The 26,806-nt window shown below is 38.6% G+C and overlaps 1 protein-coding gene across 3 annotated transcripts in view; it reads left to right on the top strand.

Annotated features, from left to right (window-relative positions):
• tbc1d4 (TBC1 domain family, member 4) overlaps nt 1–24,767 on the top strand; it is a 31,699-nt gene extending 6,932 nt beyond the window's left edge. The window contains exons 4-20 of one of the 3 annotated variants that reach the window (XM_057335803.1): nt 216–320; nt 969–1,101; nt 1,182–1,273; nt 1,349–1,459; nt 2,602–2,712; nt 3,259–3,309; nt 7,560–7,765; nt 8,804–8,956; nt 11,781–11,932; nt 12,974–13,183; nt 14,704–14,865; nt 15,899–16,057; nt 16,359–16,603; nt 17,946–18,105; nt 18,338–18,507; nt 19,576–19,752; nt 22,054–24,767. In XM_057335803.1, the coding sequence (XP_057191786.1) occupies nt 216–320; nt 969–1,101; nt 1,182–1,273; nt 1,349–1,459; nt 2,602–2,712; nt 3,259–3,309; nt 7,560–7,765; nt 8,804–8,956; nt 11,781–11,932; nt 12,974–13,183; nt 14,704–14,865; nt 15,899–16,057; nt 16,359–16,603; nt 17,946–18,105; nt 18,338–18,507; nt 19,576–19,752; nt 22,054–22,284 (2,628 nt within the window). In that variant the 3' untranslated portion in view covers nt 22,285–24,767. Of the gene's footprint in view, nt 1–215; nt 321–968; nt 1,102–1,181; nt 1,274–1,348; nt 1,460–2,601; nt 2,713–3,258; nt 3,310–7,556; nt 7,766–8,803; nt 8,957–11,780; nt 11,933–12,973; nt 13,184–14,703; nt 14,866–15,898; nt 16,058–16,358; nt 16,604–17,945; nt 18,106–18,337; nt 18,508–19,575; nt 19,753–22,053 lie in introns of all 3 variants that reach the window. The other 2 variants (XM_057335802.1, XM_057335804.1) reach the window with 2 other exon arrangements.
• Nucleotides 24,768–26,806: the final 2,039 nt, after the last annotated feature.

Genomic DNA, 26,806 nt, shown 5'->3' with positions numbered 1-26,806 from the left:
CCCTCCCCATCTCATATTTAATGTCACCGTATGTTAATAAACAGTGATTTACAAAACATCTTGTGTGCCAACCCACAGACATGTTTCGAAGTTCAGGTTTCTTTTAAGAAACAGCTTTATTTGTATTACATTAAGTAAAAACTGTTATAACTGTACTGTCATTTAATATTGCTGAATTTCTGTATGGTTGTTTGTGATGTTCTTTGTGCCCAAAGGCAGTGAAACAGACAGATCACTTTGGCTTTATTTGTCGGGATGTAGTGGAGTCTGGCACAAGCCAGTATGTGTGTTATGTGTTCCAGTGCGCTAGCGAATCTCTGGTGAGTCTGACTTCATGCAGCACCTGTTCTCACAACACTGTTCAATTATTTATTATAAGTTACAATGGAAACAATGGCCTTCTGCCTATCATTCACCTTTAGTACTCATTTCCCTACCCATTGAATCCACACAGATGATGAATAAAACCAGACTGGTGTTTTTGCACATGATATACAGATAAGATTCATTATACTTGTATGCGAATGTGGTGGATTTCCTTGCTTTCGTTTTGTATACAAGCTTGCTGTTGATTACCAATGTAAATCATTTTTTAAATTCGTTGCTTTGTTACAAAAATACACCATAATGCATGTACAGCGAAGCAATGGGCTGAAATATGTAAAGAATAAATACTAAAAATATAAAATAACTTTTTTAATATATTTAATTGAAGGACCACTTTGATAGTGATTAAATAGATTTAGGCTTCACAGATTAAATAATAAACCTTTTTTACTTAATCATTTCTAAATAGTTCTTTTTACATTCACATTTCATACTCGCACTACTAGGATTATCCAATAAGATTTTATTAGAACTGTTTTACTGTACCCATAGTTTTCATTTGTTTTTTTGCAACATGTAATAACTTTATTTAGCTTGATTTTAAAATCCAATTATTATTTGTCTGAAAATGCTTTTCTCAGGTAGATGAAGTGATGCTTACCATGAAGCAAGCCTTTAGCACAGCAGCAGCCCTCCAGAGCTCCAAAAACCAAATCAAACTGTGCGAGGCTTGTCCAATGCACGACCTACACAAGCTTTGCGAGAGAATTGAAGGTACATCATTCACCAAGATCATTCAGTGTACTTACCCCAATTTAGCAAAACATTTTAGTCTCTTTCTTTCAATGTTCCAGGCTTGTATCCTCCCAGAGCAAAACTAGCTATTCAGAAGTACCTGTCCCAACTGAGCGACAACGAACAGGTCAACATATTCGAACGGGTGCAGGTAGGCATACATGGAACATATTTTCGAAAATGAAATAACAATTATAAAAAAAACCTCTATTTTTTAATGCACTAGAAAATGAAGCCGACATCTGACCAGGAAGAAAACGAGCTTGTGATTCTTCACCTCCGGCAGTTGAGTGAGACCAAGCAGAAATCTCACGTTCATATTGGAGAGGCCCCACAGGTAGAAAAAACGCACACGAATGCACAACTTTGCCCACCCATACTAGCTGGTAAATCAAGTCAGCAAACTGTGACCTTCACGGATGAGACAATATTGTAAGCGTAATCTGAAAACCGTTATAGATTGGGGCAGAACTCCTAAGGGCGTACTCACATTTAGCCCGGTTGCTCTCAACTGTGCCCGAGCACGATTGTCCCCACTCCCCCGCTGGCCTGCGCTCACATTGCGCTTTACCATCCACACCCGGGCACGCTTTCCTCATTACGATGCGACTGCTTCGGAGCAAACGTAAACAAAGCGATCCCTCTCAGCACAACGGAATCAATCGCAATGTTCAGTTTGGGGCTTATTAGAGGTGTTTAAGTTCATGTGTGCGCTGCACAGACCGATCTGCTTCAATGATGTCATTGTCATACCAGAGCGATACGAGAGTAAACGGCTCATTATGCTTTTAAATCACCATCTCGTACTTTATTATCGTAAAGCCTATCGTTACACATGATGGATTATGTTTGACAAACCTGTAGTAGTTTGGGCTGTGATGACACACGCCTGCACGTGTAAGTGCGCTGTTTATCAGTTTTTTACGGTGACAGCTTCATCTCAGGGAGGAATTTAAACAGTCGCATAATTTTTGTCATGTTTTCAGTTCTGCGCTCAGGCGCAATTTGCGCTCACACTACATGTGTAACACGCCTGAGCCCAACCATACCGTGCTCTGGCCCACCTCTTCCCAGCGAGCCAGGGACCGCTAAACGAACCATGCCCGGGCGCGATAAGGAGCGATCACACTAGTCAAATGAACCGGGCTTTGGGGGTCAAACGTGCTCGGGCTCAGTTCAGATTGCCTAGTGAGAGTGCACCCTAAATCGAGTGTTGGGTTTTCTGTGGATGGAGTTTTTGTCCATGATTTCTGGTTTCTTGTTCTTGCGAACCTCATTATCATCCTCTATCTTTTATGCAGTGTACATCGCTTCAAAGCATCTGCCAAATGCAAACATTTGAATCTTAATAATGTAAAGTCTGTTGACTGAGTAAAATATCACCACCCACATTCCAAATATTTCTTGGAAATACTGTCTTTTCATACAAAGCGTTCCTTTTGACTAATTGTCTTCCTTCATGTTTGTGTATTTCAACAGAATGCTGCCAACACCACCACCTCTGATAACTCAGGACGCAATAAAATGGACGTGTTGAAGAACAAAGCCCGGAGTTCTCTGACAAGCTCCCTGGAGAACATCTTCTCACGGGTCTGTGTCTGTGCGTGTTGTCCGTTTGTTGTCATATTGGTCTGTCAATGAGAACCGTTAGTAGTTCTTCATGCAAAAAAAAACAATAGTTACTTAAGATTCTCAAGCCGTAAGGGAACAGTTCACCCAAAAATGAAAATTCTGTCTTCATTTACTCACCCTCAAGTTGTTTCAAATCTATGTAAATGTTTTTGTTATGATGAACACCGAGAAATATATTTGGAGGAATGCATGTAACCAAATAGTTATTGGCCACCAGTGACTACCATAGTTGGAAAAATTTAGTTGTAAATTTCTTTCTTCTGTTCAACACAGAATATATTTTGAAGAATTTATAAAGCAAACAAGCATTCTTCCAAATATCTTTCTCTGTGTTCATCAGAACAAAGAAATGTATACAGATTTGGAACAACTCAATGGTGAGTAAAAAATGACAGAATTTCTATTTTTGGGTGAACTGTCCCATTAAAAATATTCCTATAATCCTGACATTCACGCAGACCGTGTGTTTTGTTTTTAGTTTAACATTAACTCTCTCTTTCCCAGGGTGCCAATCGTATGCGCATGCATCTGGGCAGCATGGGAAGTTTTGACCGTGTGAGTATCTCACAACTCACAACCACTTCACAACTCACATGAATACCAGGATCTGTCCTTTTCACCCCAGTTTTTCCTGCCAAAACCCATGTCTCTGTTCGGCTACTACCAGTTCACGAGTTCGCCTAAGCAAATAATAATAATGGTGGCAGGAAAATGCTGATAGCAGGGGTAGGTAAGATATGCGTATTTGGCGTGCTGTCCAGGGGGCAGGCTCCGAGCTCGCCGATTCCTTCCGACCCCGGAACACTCTCCCCCTGATGGGGGCGAGTGCGCCGAGCTCGGAAATGGCCCGAACCCAGAGCTCACCCCCCGGGGTCCTGCTGTGGAAAGCGAGTTCAGGGAGATCGGCCGGGGAGGTGGAGGGATGTTGCATTACTGTAGAGAAGGTGCAGGTAAGAATTCTGGTCTTATTTATGCGGAGGCTCGCTTGAGCTGATAGGGAGAAAATCGTGATTGCTGGTAGCGAACCAGCCGAGTTTGATTATGAGCTCCGGCTTCACCTGAATTTTGTTAACGAAACTCGTTTGGATAGATGACGTGGTTGCCAATGGTGAACCGGCCGAGTTTGATTATGTGCTCCGGCTTCTCCCGAACTTTGTTAATAAAACATCATTTACAGTAGCATGTCTCTGTGGTGTCAATTGTCACCACATGCTGAAAATAATACCAATGCTGCATCATGATATACTACACACTATATATACTATTAAGAACAGTAAGTGTGTTTCAGCATTAGTGTGAGTAATTCAACTGACACTGGGCTGTCAGTCAGGTCAGGGGGTCTCTCTGGTTGGGGTGGCATGTTTTGACCCAGATCATTCCTCTCTCTCTCTCACTGTCTCTGTGGGGTGTGAAATGTGAGGTGTGTGTGATTGTACGCTCAGGCCTCTGGACACGAAAACAAGTCGCTCAGCTCTGCTTTCCTGCAGGGCCTCACATGGCTTCATCGACCCTCTCACGTCACGCTGCTTTTCATGCTTAAGCACTACTCTATTACAATCTCACAATTCCTCGCTCATGGCTGCCTTCCATCATCTGTATGTGCTGTAAATTGAGTTTGAGAATCCTAAAAGTTTTAGAACATTTATGTGGTAATCTGTAACACCCAGATTATGAATGCCATTGAATTAAATATGCAGTATAAAACAGAGTGACATCTGGAAAAAATTGTGCTAGACATTTGTCACAGCTAATTTACATAAAACCCATTTTTGCAATTGCATTAACCCATGTTCTTCCAAGGTCATTTTTGTGGATTTGTGGAGTCAGTTTGCCTCAAGTTCTCACTTGTGTTCAGTAACTATGGACAAGTTCCGATTTTGACACCACTTACTACATTTTGTCTTCATTTTAAAGGGGTCATATGACACGGCTGAAACGAATATAATCGTTTGTTTTAGATGTAATGCAATGTGTATAAACGATTTAAGGTTCAAAAACGCTGTATTTTCCACATACCGTGCATGTTTGTATCTCCTCTTTGCCCCGCCTCTCTGAAACGCGCAGATTTTTTACAAAGCTCATCGCTCTGAAAAGCGAGGTGTGCTATGATTGGCCAGTTAACCAGTGCGTAGTGATTGGTCGAATACTGCAAGCGTGTGACGGAAATGTAACTTCTCTTACCATATTTGAAACATCTGGTTCCAAAGCAATTGTACTGACAGGTACGCCCACCTTACTTGCGTATACATTTGGGCGGTCTTGGTCAAATCACACCCCGAACTGACGTAGATTTGTGGGGGTGTGGTAACACGAGGCGTTTCAGGCAGGTCTGGGTGAGCATTCGCTTTAAGATAGAATGCATCTTTTGTTCCGACACTTACATTTTTGCAATTTTACGTGTCTAATACATGCATGGGCAACTTATAACACACCAAAGACGTATTCGCTCCATATGACCCCTTTAAACAATGTATCGCCTAACAAACGTCTCTTTGTGAAGTGTTTTTACTTAAAGTGCTATCTTTCAAATAATTTACACTTTGCTATGTAATGCAATCACATTCAATATTTTTAAAGGGACAGTTGACCCAAAATGAAAATTCGTTCCTAGTTTACACACCATTGAGTCTTTACAAACCAGTATGACTTTCTTCTGTAGAACACAGAAGATATTGTCGCTGTCATTCTGAAACCTCAGATATCCAAATTTGCTGTTTTTCGGGAAATAAAAAAAGTTCTACTTTTTTAAATGATTAAATACTGTGTTGTCCAAGTTTGACAAGCAGTTTTTAATACTTTTTATGGGTTAGATATTTGCAAAACCCAGTGACAAACATAAAAGATGACTAATAAAAATGATTTATAACAAAGATAAAAATCACAAACTATGGAGATACAAGGTTTTAGAAGGACAGCAGCAATATTTAAAAAAATGTTAGTAGTAACCAAAAACTTCTGTTGTATGAACTCAAAACCACTGAGATCACAGAGATATCTCAAAATATCTTCTTTTGTTTTGCACAGAAGAAAGTCAATCATGCAGGTTTTGAACAACATAAGGGTGAATAAATAATGACAGAATTGGAATTTTTAGGTGAAATATCGCTTAAAGAGTACATAACTAGAGATTTTTACGGTCCTACTTTGGTTTATGGAGTGTCCAACAACAAGTTTATGTACATAGTAGGTGTAAAACACTATTATTTTGTAATAATAGGCAGTTATTCTTACCTTACTTCTTGACTGACTCTCAAATGATTCGTTCCGTGATTCATCGGTCTAATCCTCTCCTTTCTGCTAGCTGATGTGATTGGTCAAATGGTCTAGTCTGCTGTGATTGGTCTACCGCGAATGAGGCTCACGAGCTACAGTGTTTGGGGGAGAAGAGTGAAGTTTTCGCGGGCAGTCCTAGCAAAACGTAGGCGGGGACTATATGTAGTGACGTAAATCCGCAGCGGTTCATGAATCGGACAAGGGACGACTCGTTTGCGTGATTCAGAGTCGACTCCCTTTTTTCCAAGCCAATAACTTTGTTATTCATTCACCTTAAGATTTACAACTTGGCAGACTGCTTACGTTCAAACACGGCAACATTACACACTGCATGAAATGTCATTTTCATGATCTCATGTTATGTACTCTTTAAGTGCAGCTTGAGTGTTCAAATGCTTTTAAAGGCCACTGTATGTTTGGCACATATAGATGTGAGTTGGCCCTGTTTTGTGATTAAAATACATTTAGGTCTTTGAAAAGATGCCAAGACATTTTGTTAGTCAGGTGCTTGCTTCGACATAATAGTATGGTTGTGTAAAATAAAACGCATACCTATAGAAAACTTTACAGAGTGAATGATGGTAGTTTTTTCATAGAGTTGTACAGTACATTATATATTTACAGTACAATGCAACGTTTTTGCATATAAAATATATTTTGCGCTGTTTAGCAGCTCCCATTCCCCATTCATTGTCTTTTACTCTGCCAATAGAAGCATCAACATGTTTTTTAACCCTATTATGGAACATTTGTTTTTCCTAAATTTAGCTGTTGACAGCTGGGGGAAGTGAACTGGGTTTGTGATTTGAAGAGAGCGTTGTGCAGCCGTTACTGGTTTCCTGGCCCTGCTGTAGACTGACTAACAGGAGGGCATGGGTTCAGGAACCTCCGTAGAAAAGGGACAGGAAACAGAGTGAGGAAGGGAGCTAGAGAAAGACCTTTTCTAAAGCCTGCACAGTAAACACTAGCTAAAAACCTTTCCATTGTGCTCTAGTCTACCTCCAACGGATCATGTGTGTCTAATGTGTCACAGGACACAAGATATTACCATACAATAGATCACAAAGCGTGTGTGTAGTCACGCTAACCTCCATCCTTGCTACTTGCTCGTGGAGAAGCGGTTTGAGAGACTGGCTGAACGGGGCGAGGGGAAATAATGGGTGAGTTGAGAATTGTTGAGAATTATTAGTTTGATGTAGTTGGCATTAGGCATCAAGTGTTTTGTCTGTCTGAAATTTGAAGGTTGAGCATGTTTGTCTCTGTAGATTGCTCGGTGTAGGAGGGTTTGCTGGTGTCAAGTGTTGATTGAATTTTAGATTTGATTTCAGTTGTTTACGGTTGATAAGCTGAGTAAGATTACATTAGGGTTGTTTTGAGGATTTCAAGGTTTGTGCTGCATTTCTTTTAAATAGTCTTAAACCAAAGCAATATAAGTGAAAGTGACACAATATTGTCCTCTATTGGATGAAACAATCAGGAGTCTGTTTGGCTCCTCACTGATCTATTCCCGTTTATCTTTGCTCACCCAGCAGGGCGACTCTCCCGGTGACTCCCCACCTGGAACTCCACCCGGTTACCTTGACGACGACCCAGATGCCCCGCAGTTCCGTCGGCGAGCGCACACCTTTAGCCACCCGCCCATTAAAAAAAAGATCTCTTTCACTGAGGTCTCATCTCAGGCCTATAAGGCTCCACTGCGCAGGCAGCAGTCTTTGGCTCCGGAGCTGCTTCAGAGCAGGTAATGCATCACTTCCTGTTTGCCCCCATGTGATGAAGCCGTTTATCTTTCCATCTGTTTCCAGCATGTGATCATGTGATGCCTCTGCACACAGTCAGAAAATGTGCTGATTTGTGCTGATAACAGCTTGTTGTGTTAGAAATGGTGGCTTGTTTATTTACAGAAATCATACATATGGTTCATTATGTATATAGACGGTTTCATCAGATGCACGTGCCTAGCCCGAAGATAACTTGCCCGAAGCTTTTTGTTCGGTCTTGCTAGTGGCTAGCAGTATAACTATTTAATTTATCTTACTATTTTATTGTATAATAATTGTATTAAATAAACAATCTGTTGCATTTAAGTTTAGCCAAGTAAGGGTTCTTCTACTGGTAACCCAAAATAATACCAAGACCACAAAAGCGTGCATTCACAGTAACTGTTGTTTATGTTGTTGCATTGAAACCGTCTATAAAATGTTGCTAACTGCAATGCTAACATGGTCGAAGAAGATTTTGTCATGTGGATGCGTTTCGCACTAATTCATAAAACAGTTTAGAACTGAAAAAGCTAAAACTACAATTAACTGATGTATGATGGTCATTTGACAACTGATGTACAAATTTTGTACTTCTATTAAGTTAATTCTGTAATAAGTTCATTTATTATCTGTAATATGTACATTCCTTCAGCTGTCATTCCTATTTTAACATATACAGTATATTCACATGTATGTACGCACTTTTTCTGATCTATATGAGAATATATTTTTACTGTTTGTTCTTTCAATTATTTAAAAGTAGGATATTTTATAGATTGTGTTTTGCTATTGTGCTTAACTCTGAGTTTATTTATAGATAAAACTGTTCTGCTCCATTCTTTTTGACACCTTCTTTTATCTGTGTAAAACTAAAAATGTCTTATTTCCCAGGAACACCTGTAGATTTAATCTCACTCAGGAGCACAAATATATAGATTGTAGTTCCACGGTGTTTTATCTCGCATTTTAAAGTAATGTGTATTTGTTGTGGGCCCTTGATGTTCCGGCTCTATCAGTCCTGTTGGTATCTCAAGAGTACGCAGTGTTTCTGAGGGCGAGTCAACCTTCAGCCTCTCTTCATCTTTCCACACCCCCACTTTCCTGAAAACATTTTACCAGGGCTCCCTGGGCTCCCTGGCCTCCCTGCCGGACAGCGGGAGTGTTAAGAGGTGAGAGGGGGCCATGATCTCCGACAGTTTGGTGTCCGTTTCCTCAGGGCTCAGAGCTGCCTAGGGTTCGAGCTGTTGGCAGCCGCCTTCTCTGCGTCTGTCTATTTCTTAACCCAAAGGCTTCAGGCAATGTGTCGTACTGTACATATGAAGAAATCATTCTTTAACTTCCTGTCTCTTTTCTTGTCAACATTGTTGGACTGTGTCCAGTGGAATGGAGGGATGCTTCCAAATTGCACGTTGCTATTTTTACTAACTAAGTGTAGTAATTGTAAACATAAGCTTTCAACAGCATCTACTGTATATTGTAGCAAAACTTTCTACTAATATGGATTCTGTTATGCTTATTGTGCTTTATTGAAAATAATTGAGTTAAACATCAACATAAAATTTGGTTTAAAAATGGTTTATGACCATTTAGAAACAAACAGCTTGCTTGAAGCATATGAGAAGTCCGAAAATTAAGAATCAACACTAAGATATGTAAATCAGAAGCGCTTTATTGGGTATTCAGCTAACACATAGAGTACACAGTATGTGAGCATAAATATTAGGAAAGTTGCCGGAAAGATGTAAAGTGCCAACACTAGACACAATGCTAGTGCAACACAATTGCGTGATGAATATGCTAATTATCGTATGACATCATCTGATGACGTTTAGTGACTTCACACAGGTTTTTAGCTACTTCTCATTTAAAATAGTTGCTTGTTAGAGTTGGTTTTAGGTTTGGTTTTTAACAGGTTTATGCTATTTCTGATATTCTGTCATTTGTTTATGTTAACATTGATTTAAACTGGGAAACTGGAGAATGTAATGCTATGACCCCTTTAACAGGTTTAAGGACAAATCTTAAGCAGCGTCTGTCATTCATGTTGACATGGCGTGCCCTCCCACGTCTGTGAAGAATTCATAGCAGCAGTTGTCAAGGATAAATGTATTAAAATAGAGAGCCCACAGTGAAGCCCAATGTGCAACATTTACTCCAAACCCAAAAGCTTCTTTTCAGAACAGCGCTGTTTGACAGGGCTTTGTGTGCCGTGGGCTTGAACTATGAGCTCTTGTTCGCCTGGACAAAAAGCCACTTTAGATTTAATGACTAAAGATGTGCCTTCATGTGCATTCGTCCTTTTATTGCTTGACACCATGGGCTATTATGATCCCTGTGCTTTGGGAGTGAAAAGGAGGAGATAACATTTAAAATGACATATCCTTGGCCCAGCGGTTTTCTACAAATTGGAGAGAGGTCTTTTTCTCTGGATTCTGAATGTCAACAGATGTCTTTGTAATTGAATGTGCAGTGTTAGGTTGCTGCAGCGCACCTGTCTGTCGATCGACGGCCAGGGTTGGTGTATTTCTACAGTGTTTAATGCATAACATTTAAATCTGTTTGAGGCTTTCATTAACTTTGTCTCAGGCGTCCTTGCGGTTGCCTGTGGTTTGTTGTAGTAACTAAGGGTAGTGACAGATAAAGAGAAGTAGGCAGAGACTAGCAGGATAAAAATGAGATTTGTTTAGTCTTTTAGCTCATCATGTTCCTGACTCTATGAACATCTGTTGTTTCTGATCTTTTGACTTGGGGGTCCTTGAAAGATGCATTCGTCTAGTAGACGTTGCCGGGTAAACCTTAAAAAAGAAGAGATCAATCCCATACACTTATATTTAAATGTAATCTATTTCATTATTGAGAAGCTGTTTGGTTTTAACATGTTATGTTTATGTCTAAATATAGGCCTTTATTTTATTATTGTTCATTATTTTGCTGTATTGATTGTCAGTGAAATATAATCTGTGTAAAGTTCTTGTGTGGGTTACTCATCTGTTCCTTATTTTAAAGTTGTTTGCGTCTGTCCAATTTCTAATCATTTTCTGTAATTCAAAAGGTAATTTGGGTTGTCAAAACCCAAGTTAAAACCATGCATGAATCCAGTTAACATCTATTACAACTCTCTGAATGCACAGCTTTATGAGCTTCTGCCTAAATGCATTGCTGAACGAACATGTAACACATTGATGCATGCATATATGTACAGTACCAGTCAAAAGTTTAGACACACTTGACAAAAATGTTTTTCTTTATCTTAAAAATCTTTTTAAGGACCATTGTGTAATTTTTAGCGGCATCTAGAGATGCGGTTGTGAATTGCAACCAACCGCTCACTCCACCCCTCCCTTTCAAAGCACTACGGAGGCTGAGAGGATTAAGATGCCGTCACGTTTTCGCTTCTTTCCTGAATGAGATAGCGTATTTACGAAAGGCGTTCTGTAGAGCAGTTCGTCTGTTTAGAAATACTGTTGGAACAACATGGCGACATGGCAACAACATTCCCTGCAAGGGGACCTCCGTTGTGTGTAGATAGAAATAGCTCATTATTGGGTAACAAAAACATAACGCTTCATTATGAGACATAGTTATGTATATTATATTGCAGTTCTGTCAACAGATCCTCCAAAAAATTACACGCTGATCCTTTAATCTGAAGGTCTTTGGGAGACAAAAAATATAATTGTGCCAACATACTAAATTCATTTATTTGAAAACTAAAATTGTTTAAAGATATCTTTGAAATAGATTACTTGGACCAAATAATGCTAACAAGAGTCCAGCATAAAGATTTTGCACATTCTAGTCAAAGGGTGACAACTTTGATGCATTTATTTTGGATGTTTTTAGTCACAACACCCACAGTTAAAATGGTGTTTCCTTACTTTTGACTGGTAGTGTTGTTTATTGAAGGTTTGACCACATGTACTAATAAAGGCACAGTGTGTATACTGTCCTGAAATGTTGCTGTTATTTGAATCACTGTGTTTTGTTTGATAGTGCTAATGGAGAAGGCAGGAAGAGATCTTTGTCAGTCTGTAGCACCGATTCTTTGACTCTGGTGCCTCCGCGGAGAGTTTCTTGGCGTCAGAAGATTTTTCTGAGGGTGGCATCACCCATGAACAAACCCACAGCAACTATGCAGAACATGGGTGGGTACAAGCGCACACTTTCATGCAGGCATAAATGGTGACATGCCATACTACTGTTGTTTTTATATACTTCTAATTCTGAGTACTATAGACACAGAGGGAAAGAGAGGAACGCATACGCAGACAAACAGGTGTGACTTTACACTCCATCCTCCCACCTGTTTTAGTCAACAGTGCCAGATAAATCATTGATCTGTAAGCTTTAGAGCAAAACATCTGCCTAAAGGTGATCATCTTTTATACTTCGATTCAAGGATAACTGCAACAAAAAGAAAACATTTTTGTTTACTTAAGGCAATAAATTTAATTTGTGTACATGATGTAAGATGTGTACATTTTACTATGGAAGCCCTAGAATAATACATTTTATAAAAGACGTTAAATATCTTAATGGAATTCATTGACTTACTTCAATGATTTACTGGGCAGAGTTATAATAGTTTTGATTTTAGTTTAATTTAGTTTTATTAATATTTTAAATTAGCTTTTAGTTTTTGAGTTAATTTTAGTTCAAAGTTTTAGCAATTGTGGTATATGCTTTTGTCATTTTATAATGTATTGGTTTAATTTTAAATGTTGATATATAGATTAAGATTAATTAATAAGATTAATTAATTTTTATTTTAGTTTTTTTTTGTTTATTATTATAATTTTACTGCTTTAAACTTACTTCAGTTTATTTTTGAAGCAACATTTTTAAGTTAAGTTAAGTTTTTCCCCAAAAAATTCAGGTCAATATTTGATTTGATTTCAATGAACAGGAAAGTTTTCAAATTTTAGTAAACTAAAATAACCTTGCTTTGGAGGGCCATGTAAAATCAAAAATTTTTTAAAAACATTTGTTAAATGAATAAATGGCAAATCTACATATCGTGGCAAATAAATAGGGTCAACATGGAGCAGCGTGTTATTACTCTTTAATACCATCTCTGTTCCGTGCTACCACCACAATACTACATTCACAAAACCACTTAATTCTCTCCCCATTCAGTCTAAACATAAGTCATAGATGCATTTTGGTTAATGTTTACTGTTTTCCAGACCACATGGATGGCCGGGAGCTATTGCCTCTCTCTCCTCGGTCTTTGGATCAGGGTCAGTACCCTCTGGTCAGCCCCTTGTCCACAGAGCAGAGCTTCGGTGGAGAAAAAGGCCAGCGCAGCCCAGCCAATTACAGGGCCCTGTGGAAAAAAGCCATCCACCAACAGATTCTGCTCATCCGCATGGAGAAGGAGAACCAGCGCCTGGAAGGTTTGTGGCACAAAACACAACCCTGTCCTCTCTTTTTTTTCCAGCCTCACTCACATTGGATACTTACGTCTTTAGCTGTGTGTAAAATTAAATCATTGCTAATCTTCCCCTCTGCTTGATCCATATTGTGTCTTTAATAAGTAAATAAGAAGACAGAATGCCTTATAGATTTGGTACAACCTGTAAGTAAATTTCATAAGAAATAAATGCAGTTTTTAGGTGCATTGGCCCTTTAAATACGCAACATTATGGAGTGAGAGAGAGGGGTATTTCCAGATGCCATCAATCTGATTAGATTGTTGTTCTTGCCCTGGCTTTATTTTTAGAGGGGCAAGTGCCTTTGCTCCACCTTAACATTCTAGGGCAAAGTTAAATATAGATCAGAATGGCTAGATGACGTTCCTGTTCCTTTTTATTTCTGTGACCTCTGGGCTACACCTTTATCCCTAGTCTTTCAGAAAGGCTTGAATAATACCAGTTTTTCAAGCTCTGCAACATACTGCAAAGTTAATGTTTGGACTTTGTGTTAGAACAGCAAAGCTTTGTAAAACAGTGCCCTCTGTTGGCCAAATCACATCAGTCACTTTCCTCTGTGTGTTTCCTTTAATTCTGATTTTTCTGTCTGCTTTTGTGTCCCATTTCATGGTCCAAACTGAATAAACTTGTTTGAGTAGAAGGTAAGAAAAAACAAGCACCTGGTGTTGGCTACTTGTCTGGCTGTGCTGGCTGCAATAAAAAAGTTGACATGATTTCAGTGTTTGACTTTAATGTGGCTCATAAATCAGCATGAGACTACATCTACTTTGAGTTTATGATGTTCATAAGCACCAACAAACAAGATGAGGTTTTTATGTCTCTAATCGGTGTATATATTATATACTGTCAGCATTGTTCTACAAGTGTTTACTCACGGTGCTGCAAGCTTGACTGCTAGGCTTACTTTGTAAATGCTTTACTGTAAACTTTTTTACAAGCTGAGAGATGAGTCAGATTTATTCCATGACGTAATCTGCAATTTGCCACAGATTTTCTCTCTAAACTAGGTCATCAATGTGCAATTCTGATTGCTATCACGTTCTGTCACGTTACATCTCAAAGCAATTCATAGGAAACGTTAGTGGCCATTGTTGCCTAGACAACATTGTGGCCATTAACTGTCACAAACATTAAAATACAGCTCTTCTTTCCATTTAAGTATTTATTCATTCATTGTTTCATGTTAACTCTATAGTTATATTTATAAATTTAGTGATGCATCAGTTATTTAATTTTATTAATGCAGTGGAGCGTCACTAATCTCCCTGCCTACTCGCGGTGAGTTGTGGGTAATATCAGCCATCATTCTGCACTTCGAATTTCTAACAGAAGTGGTAGACCACCCGGGAATCTTTGGAAAACTCTTTTCAACATACTACGATTTGGGACACACTAATTCTATTTTTGAATACTATTTAGCATGGATAGTAATTGAGACACAGCATTGCTCTTTAGTATCAGAATATTTTTCTGTTCCCCCACAGCCAGCTGTGATGAACTGCACATTCGTAAGATGAAGCTGGACTACCAGGCAGTGTGTCAGTCCTCAAAAGAGGTGCATGCCCTGTGGGACAGGAAGTTGAGCAGCCCGTGTCGCACTAAAGTACAGTGGGACAAGGAGGAGATCCACAGTGCTGTCTGTCAGGGTAAACAATTTAACAATCTGTTAACTTCGGTCATTAAACCACTAGATTCTTTGTTAAGTAGTGACTTTTGCTTAACGATGTTTGAATCTCAGAACAAGGATACTGTAAGCTATTAGATGTTGTACCATGTTTGGTACATGTGATTAAAATTGAGACATTTTGGTGATCAGTAGGAGATATTACAATAAGAGTTAGCTTTCGGCTTATCTAAAAAGATATGTTGGCATTGTGTCATTGAGGCAGTTATAGAGACAGTTCACCCCAAAATAAAAATTCTGTCATTTACCCTCATTATTTCTGTGTACATCAGGTCAGTGTCTATTATATTCTAGGTTACTGCTGTTAAAGCATAGTTGGGTTTTGCATTTCTTGTTGGAGTGACTCTATTAAAGGGGTCATATGGCGCGAATACGTGTTTTTATGTGTCTTTGGTGTGTTATAAGTTGCCCATGCATGTACTATATTAGACAAGTAAAATTGCAAAAATTAAAGTGTCGGAACAAAAGATGCATTCTATCTAAAAGCGAATGCTCACCCAGACCTGCCTGAAACGCCTCGTGTAACCACACCCCCACAAACCTACATCAGTTTGTGGTATGATTTGACTAAGACCGCCCAAGTGTATACGCAAGTAAGGTGGGCGTACCAGTCAGTACTATTGCTTTGGAAACTGATGTTCCAAATATGGAAAGAGGCGTTACATTTCCGTCACACGCTTGCAGTATTCGACCAATCACTACGCACTGGTTAACTGGCCAATCATAACACACCTCGCTTTTCAGAGCGATGAGCTTGGTAAAAAATCTGCGCGTTTCAGAGAGGCGGGGCAAAGAGGAGATACAAACATGCACGGTATGTGGAAAATACAGCGTTTTTTAATCTTAAATCGTGTATACACATTGCATTACATCTAAAACAAACGATTATATTCTTTTAGCCATGTCATATGACCCCTTTAAGGAGTCACTGAATATCTGCTTTGCACGTCAGATGTTTCTCACTCAGTTTCTTTGTGTTTATGTGTACACCGCAGGGGTCCCTAAAAGCAGGCGAGGTGAGGTGTGGCTCCTGCTCTCCCAGCAGCATCGTCTGCGTAACCGCCTGCCACAGAGGCAACAGCCCCCTGATACACCTTATCAGGATCTTCTCAAGCAGCTGACAGCACAACAACACTCCATCCTGGTCGATCTGGGTCTGTATCAAACCTAAGAACTGTTCTCATTTTCCTATAGCTCAGTGCCTCTCAAACGTTTTTGTTTTGTGCCCCCCCCTTTAAACCCGTAGGGGGAGTGCCCCTCACTTTGAGAACCACTGCTATAGCTCATTAGGGTAAAACATAGCATAGCAATGCTAAGGACACGGGTTCGATTCGCATTGAAGACACATGCTATCATATTTTAAGAGATATGTTAATAACAGGAGAGTATTAATATATTACACACACACACATACTGTAAATATGTCTATGAAATAATGTTCCTGTTTTTTTCCAGGTCGGACATTCCCAACACATCAGTATTTCAGCACTCAGCTGGGTGCCGGGCAGCTGTCTCTGTATAATCTACTGAAGGCTTACTCCCTGCTGGACACGGAGGTGGGCTACTGCCAGGGAATCAGTTTTGTGGCTGGTTTGCTGTTATTGCACATGAGCGAGGAGCAGGCTTTCGACACGCTCAAGTTCCTCATGTACGACCTGGGCATCCGGCGGCAGTACTGCCCTGACATGATCTCTCTGCAGGTGTGTGTGTGTGTGTGTGTGTGTGCATGCATGTGTTTGAGCGTGTCTGTCGTCATTGGTTCAGAACTGGTATGTTTGCTTTGTTTAATGTGCATGTTGATGAATGTTGCTGAACCGGTTTTTGTTAATTATAACGGATTGACAAAGGAACACCATGTTTACATGTTTGTAGAACTTATTGCTTATTACTTAAACTTTTTAAATTATTGGTAAATAAAAATACATTTTTAAATAACACATTTTAGAAAGAGTTAAAAACTGTGTAGAAATAGTATTTGTGTGTGTGTGTGTGTGTGTGTGTGGGGGGGGGGGGGGTTGGTTGCGTGGTTCTACATGTTTGCTAATAGTTGCCAATAGAACCTCAATATACTGTATTGGCCAGTAAAGCATAAACAGAAAGCTGCTTATTGCGATTTTTGCACGACAATTTACCGCGATACCATTAAGTCCTCTTGGAATCAAGCTTGTTGCTGTATGTAATGTGGCGATATTTTTTAATATTAAGTCCGTGAAGCACGGCTCTGGGATCAGTAAGAAATGCTGCTCGATCTAAAAGCAGTGCGAGTTTGAGTCGCTTATAATGTGCATTTGAAAAAGCAACACCCGTCAAACATGATCATTATAAATATTCTTTATTATCATAAAATACCTGATGAGGCTTTCCTAGATTCTAGAACGTGTTATGGTCTTCTTCTGCAGTGCGTATTTGGAGTTTCCGCACGAGAGCGCCCTCTGGCTTTCGGATGCAGCAGCATTTTCCCGTACATCACTCAAAAGCTGTGCATAAATCACGTGATATTTATCGTCGGTTTATCGCGACAGCCCTAGTAATAATTCATCCACAAATAAAAATGCATTATTTGCTCACCTTCATGTTATATCAAACCCCCTGAGTGCTTTTCTTCACTGTTTATGGTAACCACACCTAAAAACAAATTCTGAAGTATACATTAGCTTTATATACAAGCTATCGTTGTAAATACAGAGTCTTCAGAATTCTCTAAGTATGGAACAACATGAAGAAAATAATTGCAGAATTTTCATGTTTGGGTAAAATTTGTTTTTGCAACTATGTAATGAAGGAATGAATCCATATGCCCTCACTTGAATCTGTCACACATTCCCATAAACACAAGTGGAAAGCAAACACACAGTTGTCTCCACCTCTTGTACATTGTTCAGTTAGTCTTTCCTCCTCAGCTGTTAGTGGTTGTTCATCATCTGATATGCCAATGTTTAATCCCTCAGAGAGAGAGAGAGAGAGAGAGAGAGAGAGAGAGAGAGTCTGGTTCAGTCTCATTTCAGTGTGATTAAAGTTCACTCTCTTTTCCTCTGGCTGTAGATTCAGATGTACCAGCTGTCCCGACTGCTGCACGACTATCATCGTAACCTGTACACTCACCTGGAGGAGCAGGAGATCTGCCCCAGCTTGTACGCCGCGCCCTGGTTTCTTACTCTTTTCTCCTCTCAGTTCCCGCTCGGCTTTGTTGCCCGTATATTTGGTAAATTTCACTTCCTATTTATCTACTCACCGAGCAATAGTGTATGTATCATGTGGATATTGTAAACCTGAGAGTTAGGGGTAAATTGATCTCGTAAGATTTGGTCGAGGCTGTTTACAATCCACATATTTGTATGTAGTTTTTATAAAGTACAATGTTATTGTGCATGGCTGTTGACTCTTTTTGTGTGTGTGTGTGTGTGTGTGTATGTGTGTGCTGTGCCGTGTGGCAGATCTCCTGTTTGTCCAAGGCACGGATGCGATTTTTAAGGTGGCCCTGTGTTTGCTGAGCAGTCACGAGGGAGAGATACTGGAGTGCGACGGTTTTGAAAGTATTGTGGACTACCTTAAATCCACCATCCCCACCCTCACTCACAGCCAAATGGAAGAGATCATTGCCAAGGTAAGTTTTATAAAAAACACACTTCCTGCTGTAATACTGTTTTACATACTTCAAAAAGTAGCAAGCGTTGTACGCTTTGTAGTATGCAGTAAGCCGAGCACTACTGTTTGGCCAGACACCCCATTTATTAATTATATATACTGTATATATCTATATATATATATTGTGTTTTATATTTTATATGATAGTTTTGTAATAGATATATTGTGTTTTTTATTTTATATAATTATATAAAAGTTTTATATTAGTTTATAATTTTATATGTGTGTGTATTTGTATTTTTTATTTAATATAATTTGATCACAAGGTGGTGCAACTTGTCTTGATTTGAAAAAAAATCTAGTTTGCTTATAAAATAAAACATGGAAATTCAATGACAATTAAATTGAATTTTTATTTATTTATTTTATTTTAAATTTTATATTTTACCAAGTTAAATTGAGTTTACAGTAGATACAAAAAGGCAGCACTAAACCTTTTGACCCCATTCATTTTTCAGTTCCTTTTTCTGTGTTGACATTGTCAACTCACATGTGAAGTTTGGGCAGGACATATTCATTTAAAAGGCTCCTCTCTTTTTCTAATAGCAAATCATTTTTTATCAATATACACTTGCTGCAGTCCTGTTTATTTTAATCACACGCTTGTTAACTTCTGTAAGCACTTAGCATTTGGATGGAAGGGGAAGCGGTTAACAACTTTTAAAGACGCACTGAATCGCCTTGGAACACGCAGCATTATTTGATGTAATATCAAATGAAAAATGCAGAGAGCGCGAGACATATCGAGTGGTCCCTCCCCCCTTTAAAATAAAATAACCAATAGCGTTTCTTTTACAGCACAGTCAGCCTCAGCAGTAAAAAAAAACTTTCATTTTGATTTCACTGGGTCTTTAAGTGATGTTAGGTCATGAATATTTATGATTCAATTTCCCAAAGTAAGACAATATTCATTTTTAATGTGTATATTGGCTAGTTATATTTTTAAAAAATCTAAGAAACTTTCATTTGAAAGCACAAGCCTGTGCCATATTCCCTGATAACAGCTGTCGGTGTGAAATGTTTTTAGGCTATAGAGATGGACATCTCCAAGCAGCTGCACGCGTATGAAGTGGAGTACCATGTTCTGCAGGATGAGCTCTCAGATGCTCCTCCACCATCAGAAGAGTCTGATAGACTAGATAAACTGGAGAAAGCCAATGTTCAGCTCAAGAAACAGAACATGGACTTACTAGAGAAATTACAGGTTTGTGATGTTTCACCTTTGTTTAGATTTTTTTATTTCATGGGAAAAGCAAGTCAAGGTTGTGAAAAGAATGTGTTATGCCAATTTTGCCAGTAGGGGGCAGCACAGTACAAATGCGCTTGTCTTTGTTCTTCAAAAAGTCACACTGCTAGGTATTTAAAACTGCACAGATATTACTTTGCTACCAGAGGTGGACGAAGTAAACAACTTCCTTACTTGAGTGAAAGTACAGATACTACTGGTCAAATATTACTCCACTACAAGTAAAAGTTGTAAAGACAGATTCTTACTTAAGTAAAAGTACAGAAGTACGTGCTTTTAAAAGTACTCAAGTATTAAAAGTAAATTTCCTTTATGTCAGTTGTGCATTGTTTTATTGTCGTATACCTTATGCCTCTGAAGCAACCTACTGAATACACAGAGTAGCTCACAGTATCAGTGGTATAAAGTAGTTCACTTCAACATTTGCCCCCATTGACTTTCCATAGTAATTTTTATTCCTACTATGGAAAGTCAATGGAGGCAAATTTTGCAGTGAGCAACTCCTTTAAGAGCTTTATATGTTTAGCGCATATATGTTTAGTTTAGATATAATCCTGTATGATCATTTAGCCTAATTATCCTCATTAGCCCCCTAGTCCTATATGTATTTATGAGCAGTGTTCTTTTATTTTGTGTATTCCCTTTACCAGTTTTAGCAGCAATTTGCCAGTATGTAGTAAGGTTCTTGTAAATAGTCAAGTGTAGAAGCCATGTGTTTGTTGGATTTATTACCATTTGTATTACCATAATTTAACTACAAACATAAACGATAGCTAGTATAATGAAACTATGGTATTTTTAGTTGGTGTGGTTTTACTAAAGATTATTAATTGGAGTATGGTTCCTATATTTAGAAAATGGTAAATTTGTGGATACTGTGGTTTTAATGCAAATACCATCCCTGCTGAAAAAAAACAATGAATTTTTTAATTAGAATGAGATTTTTAAATTAAATTCCTCTTTGTAGTGTGTTTTGGGTTTTATTCCAATAGGATTTACCATCCCACCAATAGAATCCATCACATACAAGTAGACAACAAGTATCCATAGTACAATTCCCATTATAACCATTAAATCCATTACATTTTATGTTGTATTTTGGGCAGGGTTCTATTGTTTTTATACAGATATACAGGAATACTTCAACTATAGTTACTTCAGTAAAAACATCATTCATTTTCCAAATCGCTTTAAATGATATAGCAGCAGATCAGAAGTTAACACGCACGTGTAGCTCAAGGTGTATGTGATGCTTATTTACCGTTTAGCCGTTATGCCGATCATTTTCATGACAATGTTTCTACGATCTTTGACTGATCGTAACTCACAGATGATTACACCACACTTTAACATCTGCCTTTTTCGTCTTTTATTGTTCTATTTGCCTTTTTAGAGCGCTATCAATGGTGTAGCAGCGCGTACGTTTACATTAGTTTAGCGGGGAAGATCCCAGAGTTGCCAGATTTGCGTTAAAATAATCTGCCAAATGGCCATTCAAAGCTTGCCGGAAAAACGCGAGCTTAGAAAAGCTGAAATACTTGGCAACAGTAAAAGGTCCTGGCAGATCGCAAGCCAGATAAATTGCGCACACAGGAAAACCCGCTGCATAGAAACCATTTTCTACTTTTGGACCTTTTTATAAATGTAGTGGAGTAAAAAGTATGATATTTGTCTTTCAAATGTAGTGAAGATAAAGTACAAGTACTCAGAAAAAATAATACTCAAGTAAAGTACAGATACTCAAAAAGTGTACTTAAGTACAGTACTCAGGCAAATTTACTTCGTTACTGTCCACCACTGTTTGCTACCTATTTACTTTTTCATTCACATATAAAAGAAACGTGAAAATGTACTTATTTAATGTGTTTCAAGTTTATTTTTTAAATGTTTGATGCTTGAAACTCCATGTGTAAAGAAGTAATGTCACTGTGTACACTTCAAAATTATTCTTCAACAATTCTTCAAATTATTCCTTAAACAACTTGACCCTTAAAATCAAAAGGTTATGGAGAGTGAACATTCATAAAATATAGCTAACATAAACTATAAAGAAACACATAAACAATTTATTTGATATCTAAGCAGATGTTTATGGCCTTTTTAATAATGATGGCATGATAATCGTCATGTGACCACAACATGGTTTCCTAGAATAAAGGAAACACATATACCGACTGACACTTCTTACCCCACCCTCCCTGCGTTTGTAAACTGATGTGTTCTTTACCCTATGCTTATTTTTGGCTTTTATTTTAACAGGCGGCTCGTGCGAAGATTCAAACGTTGGAGACCAGCATGGAGAGCTTCCTGTCACGCGAGAGCAAGATGAAGCACCTGATCCGTTCTCTGGAGCAGGAGAAGGCCTCCTATCAGAAAATCATCGAGCGCATGCGAAACAATTTACCCCCAGAAGCCATGGCTGATGTGGAGATGACACAACTCAAGTCCAGCACCAACGGAAAAGCTAAAGCTGACGGTAAAAAGCCTTGAGTTGGCTTAAAGGCACAACCCACTGACTGACATATCACACAATGATTGGTTGGAGAGATTGAGTCGACGGCTTTTAAAGATGTGCTGTTGCCTCTTACGCTTCACTACATGTATGCAGACCAACGTTTCCAAATAAGAACATCTGCTTCTTCCACTTGTTTCCCAAAGTGCTTCACTCCTGACTGCCTAATTCAGTCTTTTCACATACGCTGGAGAAATGAGGACAAATTAGAAAACACCTCTGTTGAAAATACTTGAAAACAATACAAAAAGTGTTTTGTTTCCAAAGAGCATCTGTGTACAAGGTTTGTTGTGGATAACGAGAAGGTGACTGTGTCCACTGTGAATGTTTTTTTGACACTCCATAAGGGTTAAACACTGACTCATTTGAGGAAAACCAAATATTTACCAGGTTGATCTTTTGCTTGAAGTGCTTCACCTAAAGTGCAAGCAGAAAGTGAATCCATGTGATGCTGGGTTTCCTCTGCAACTTACAAACATGATCTTGCTGCCCAGACTCCGCTGAGCTCTGGTTGACATGTTTGGGCTTCACAAATCGCTGTCTAAAGACAAAGGTTAACGTGTCTTTAAACTGTCATTGCACAGTATTCTGTGTGCTGAATGCAAAGTGTGCCTGATGTATAACACTATACATATAGATGTATGTGTGCAATGCTGATCATTGTTCAATCTAAGATAGACATAAATCCCATTTGATTTTTCTCTCTTCCTTTCTGAATGTTCGTGTCCCACTAAAACTCTACTATCTGTGCTAATAGTTTTGTAGAGTTTTATAAGACTGGAGAGGTCATAATATTTCCTCAGTGTCTCGGAGAGTTGCTTACAAAAGAGAAGACTGTTATATCTGAAACGGTCTGAAAGATTTGATAAAGATCATCTTTGAAGACATCTGAAAGCATAATTTCATCATTAATGGTTTTGAAGTACAAATTTGATGTCATTTAAATTAGGCACACGAGTCTAATACAACAAAATGCACTCCACCAATGAGAAGCTGTTTCTACAAATGATGTGCGAGGCGTTGGGTTGAACCAGCTGTTCAGATTTGGATGGTGACCAGATCAGATTGTACATATGACAAGAATCACATTGTATTGGTCATCATCGAATCACGTGAATGTTCTTTTCATCCTTTATTGTGCACTTAAAGCAGTAAAATCTACTTGAACACTTTGTCTTCAAGAAGTTTATTTATACTGATCGCAGCTTGCCTCTTGTGACAGTTTAATGAATGAATCAGGCTTTTGTAACTCATATGACAGTGTTGGTATATTTCTTCTTTTCGCGGTTCTTGTTCATTTACACTAATATATCAAGTGTGTTTTTACTTCGGTTTAACTGCAGTATTGCTGCTTGGCTGATCAATGGTTACCAGGTTGGCGTATAGGCTTTCTGATTCACATTTTCTAGCTGGTGCTGTTGATGTGTTTCCATTGTTTTCTAATTTCTTGTGAGAAATGCATATCAGATTTAAAAGATTTGGAAATCTTTGGAAAATGTGAAACAACAAAAATTGTAAGGATGTATGTTTAGTCCAGGGCTCTTTTTTCAGATGCATCACTGAGTTCCCATAGTTCCATCTGTTCAGAGAGGTACATTTGAGCAATAACCCTGCATTGAAAAACATGAGTTAACGAGACCGAGTGAACGGATTTATAATAAAACAATGCAGAATTAAGAACAAGGTCACATTGTCTAACTTGAAAGGCACAGTTCACCCAAAAATAAAGATTCTGTCATCATTTACTCACCCTCAAGTTGTTCCAAATCTTTATAAATTTCTTTGTTCTGATGAACACAGAGAAAGATATTTGGAAGAATGCTTGTAACCGAACAGTTCTCAGTCCCCATTGACCACCGTAGTAGGAAAAATTACAATGGTAGTCAAGGGTGCACCAGAACTGTTTGCTTACATTCTTCAAAATATATTTGTGTTCAACAGAACAAAGACATTTATAAAGCGATTTTTCCTACTATGGCAGTCAATGGTGGCCAAGAACTATTTTGTTATAAGCGTTTTACTAATTTTCTCTGTGTTCATCTGAACAAAGACATTTATTCAGATTTGGAACAACTTGAGGGTGAGTAAATGAAGACAGAATTTTCATTTTTGGGTGAACTGTTCCTTTAAATGTGCTGTGGAATGTGCACATTTAAGCATTTAATACATAATAGTCATATACTTTCTTCATGTTACATTGCATGTGCCAAAACTTGTTCATCTTTATTCCTTTGTTTCTCCATGATCATCATCTGCCATTGCACATAAAATGACAGTATCGTGTTGTAACGCTAAACACAAAGACAGTGTTGCGTTTTGTTAAATTTCTTTCATTGAATCTGTTGAACTTGTGTGTGTGCTGTGTACAGATATCTCATGTTTTTTCTGAGATATACTGGACTTGATTTGGACTAGTCTGTCAGTCACCCATACTCTATTAAAATCAACTTTTTATTCCTTACTGGGCATCTGTTATTATTAGTGATGTTTTGTTTTATGTCATCAGAATGTCATACAGGCTTGGAGGGGGGCTCTTTCAACTCTTTAGCCGGTAAGCAAGTGACTAGCAATTGTCTGTAGAACATGAATTTAATTATTACTATATAATATTGAGTTTTAGTGTTTTTCATGCAGGTTTATCAGCAATAATAAAAGATATGATAACGAATCTGAGTAAACTGAGCAAAAACATGTTTGTTAATAAATACTGTATACTGTCCAGTCCAAGGCCACTGGTGAAAATGCTTCTTTTTTCATTTTTCTGATGATTAAATCAATGTCGAATTTAAGGTGAAATATATATATATTTTAGGAGTATTTTACTTGATCAGTCCAGCCAGTAGCGTATTGCAATAGTCCAGTCTTGAAAGAACAAGAGCCTGGACTAGCGTAGCATGCTCGGAGAGGAAAGGTCTAGTTTTCCTGATGTTGTAGAGGATGAATCTATATAGGACCGGGTGGTGCTGGCAACATGATCCGTGAAGTTTAGCTGATCGTCGATTACCACTTCCAGGTTTCTGGTCATTCCTGAAGATGTGATGAGCCCAGTTGAATGGAGAGGTTGTGATGAATCTTTGGGTCGGCCGGGATTACAAGCAGTTCTGTTTTAGCAAGGTTCAGCTGCAGGTGATGGTCCTTCATCCAGAGCGAAATGTCACAGGCATGCTGAAATATCATCTCAAACCGTATGACTTTCTAACTAAACCAAACTTAACTTAACTAAAACTAAAAATCCTTCAAAATGTGTACTTCCAGGTTCATAATAAATGTCAAGCATTTTCATGTTGTGCATTTATCCTGTGTTATGAAACTCCGCTATTGTACACAGTGACAAGTGCAATATTGAGTTCCTCTGAAATAATGATGACGTACCGTACTAGTTTGCAGTATTTTTATTCACTCCCATCATCCTCTCGTGTAAACAAAACCCTACAGCACAGCGGCTGAATATTAAATTGAACCCTGAGGTTGTTCACTTAACCTGAGGCTGTTAAACATCAGGTCTGAGACTCATGGATAACTGCCTCAACAATCCTTTATCTCAACGCCAGCATTCATTTGGATAACACCAGTATTTCGTCATGTAAATATTACTCTTTTATAATGTGCTTTTGCCTCTGGATGTTTACAGTTTAGTCAAGTCAATTGAGCCACATTTCATATTGATCGTGTGTGACCTGTTATTATTAATGCATATCCTGGAGAGAATATACATAGTGGAGTCTGGGGTAAGATGAGCCAGCGACTCATCGACTTTAAATTCAAATATTCTTTTCCTAGCTTCATGAAAGTGGATTGTAAAAATGCAATGAAATTATTCAATTATTTCTGATTCAGCTTAGCCTTTGACATGACTCATCTTTACCCTTAAGGTATCGTCAAATTTCTATGCTTCTACTGAGATGCTTTCATCTAATGTCAACTGATAACAAACACCCTGAAATATTCATTTCACCTCTCATTTTTCCTTGCCAACGTAAGTAAAGAATAGCACAGCTTACCCTGCTCTCCCAGATATAACCTGAGAAAGTTCATCTGTTTAATGAAAGTTTGATCTGATCATGTGCCTCCTCATAAATCTCTGTCCTTATGTAAAGAGTGTCAGTCTTTTCTGTTATTAAGACAGACGAATTGCAATTCTTGGCACAGAAAATGGTGATAAAGTTTTAAAGATAGATGGGAAGTTAAGCCCAATTTTCCTGCAGGGAGTGAACAATGAGTCACTGGTCCAGACGTGAGACCAGCTGAGAGATGGAGACAGCGCATTACCCACCCTTTGCGTTGATAAACCTCCTTTGGATGGTGAAAGGATGCAAAAATACCGCTCTTGGAGCATTGTCACAGGGCTTATCACTCTCTCCGAACAAAAGGCAGCATTCCGTGCGTGTTCCCTGTTGAGGGTGTTTCCTGTGGAGGGGAAATGCCTGTACTGATCGTGGAAGTCAGTAGGGGATTGCCGCACACGGCACTTCCTCTGCACAATTTTATCAGTGCTTTTTG

This window comes from Triplophysa rosa, linkage group LG6 (assembly GCF_024868665.1).
Source record: "Triplophysa rosa linkage group LG6, Trosa_1v2, whole genome shotgun sequence".
Lineage (NCBI taxonomy): Eukaryota > Metazoa > Chordata > Actinopteri > Cypriniformes > Nemacheilidae > Triplophysa > Triplophysa rosa.
This window is presented reverse-complemented; position numbering and strand designations above follow the sequence as displayed.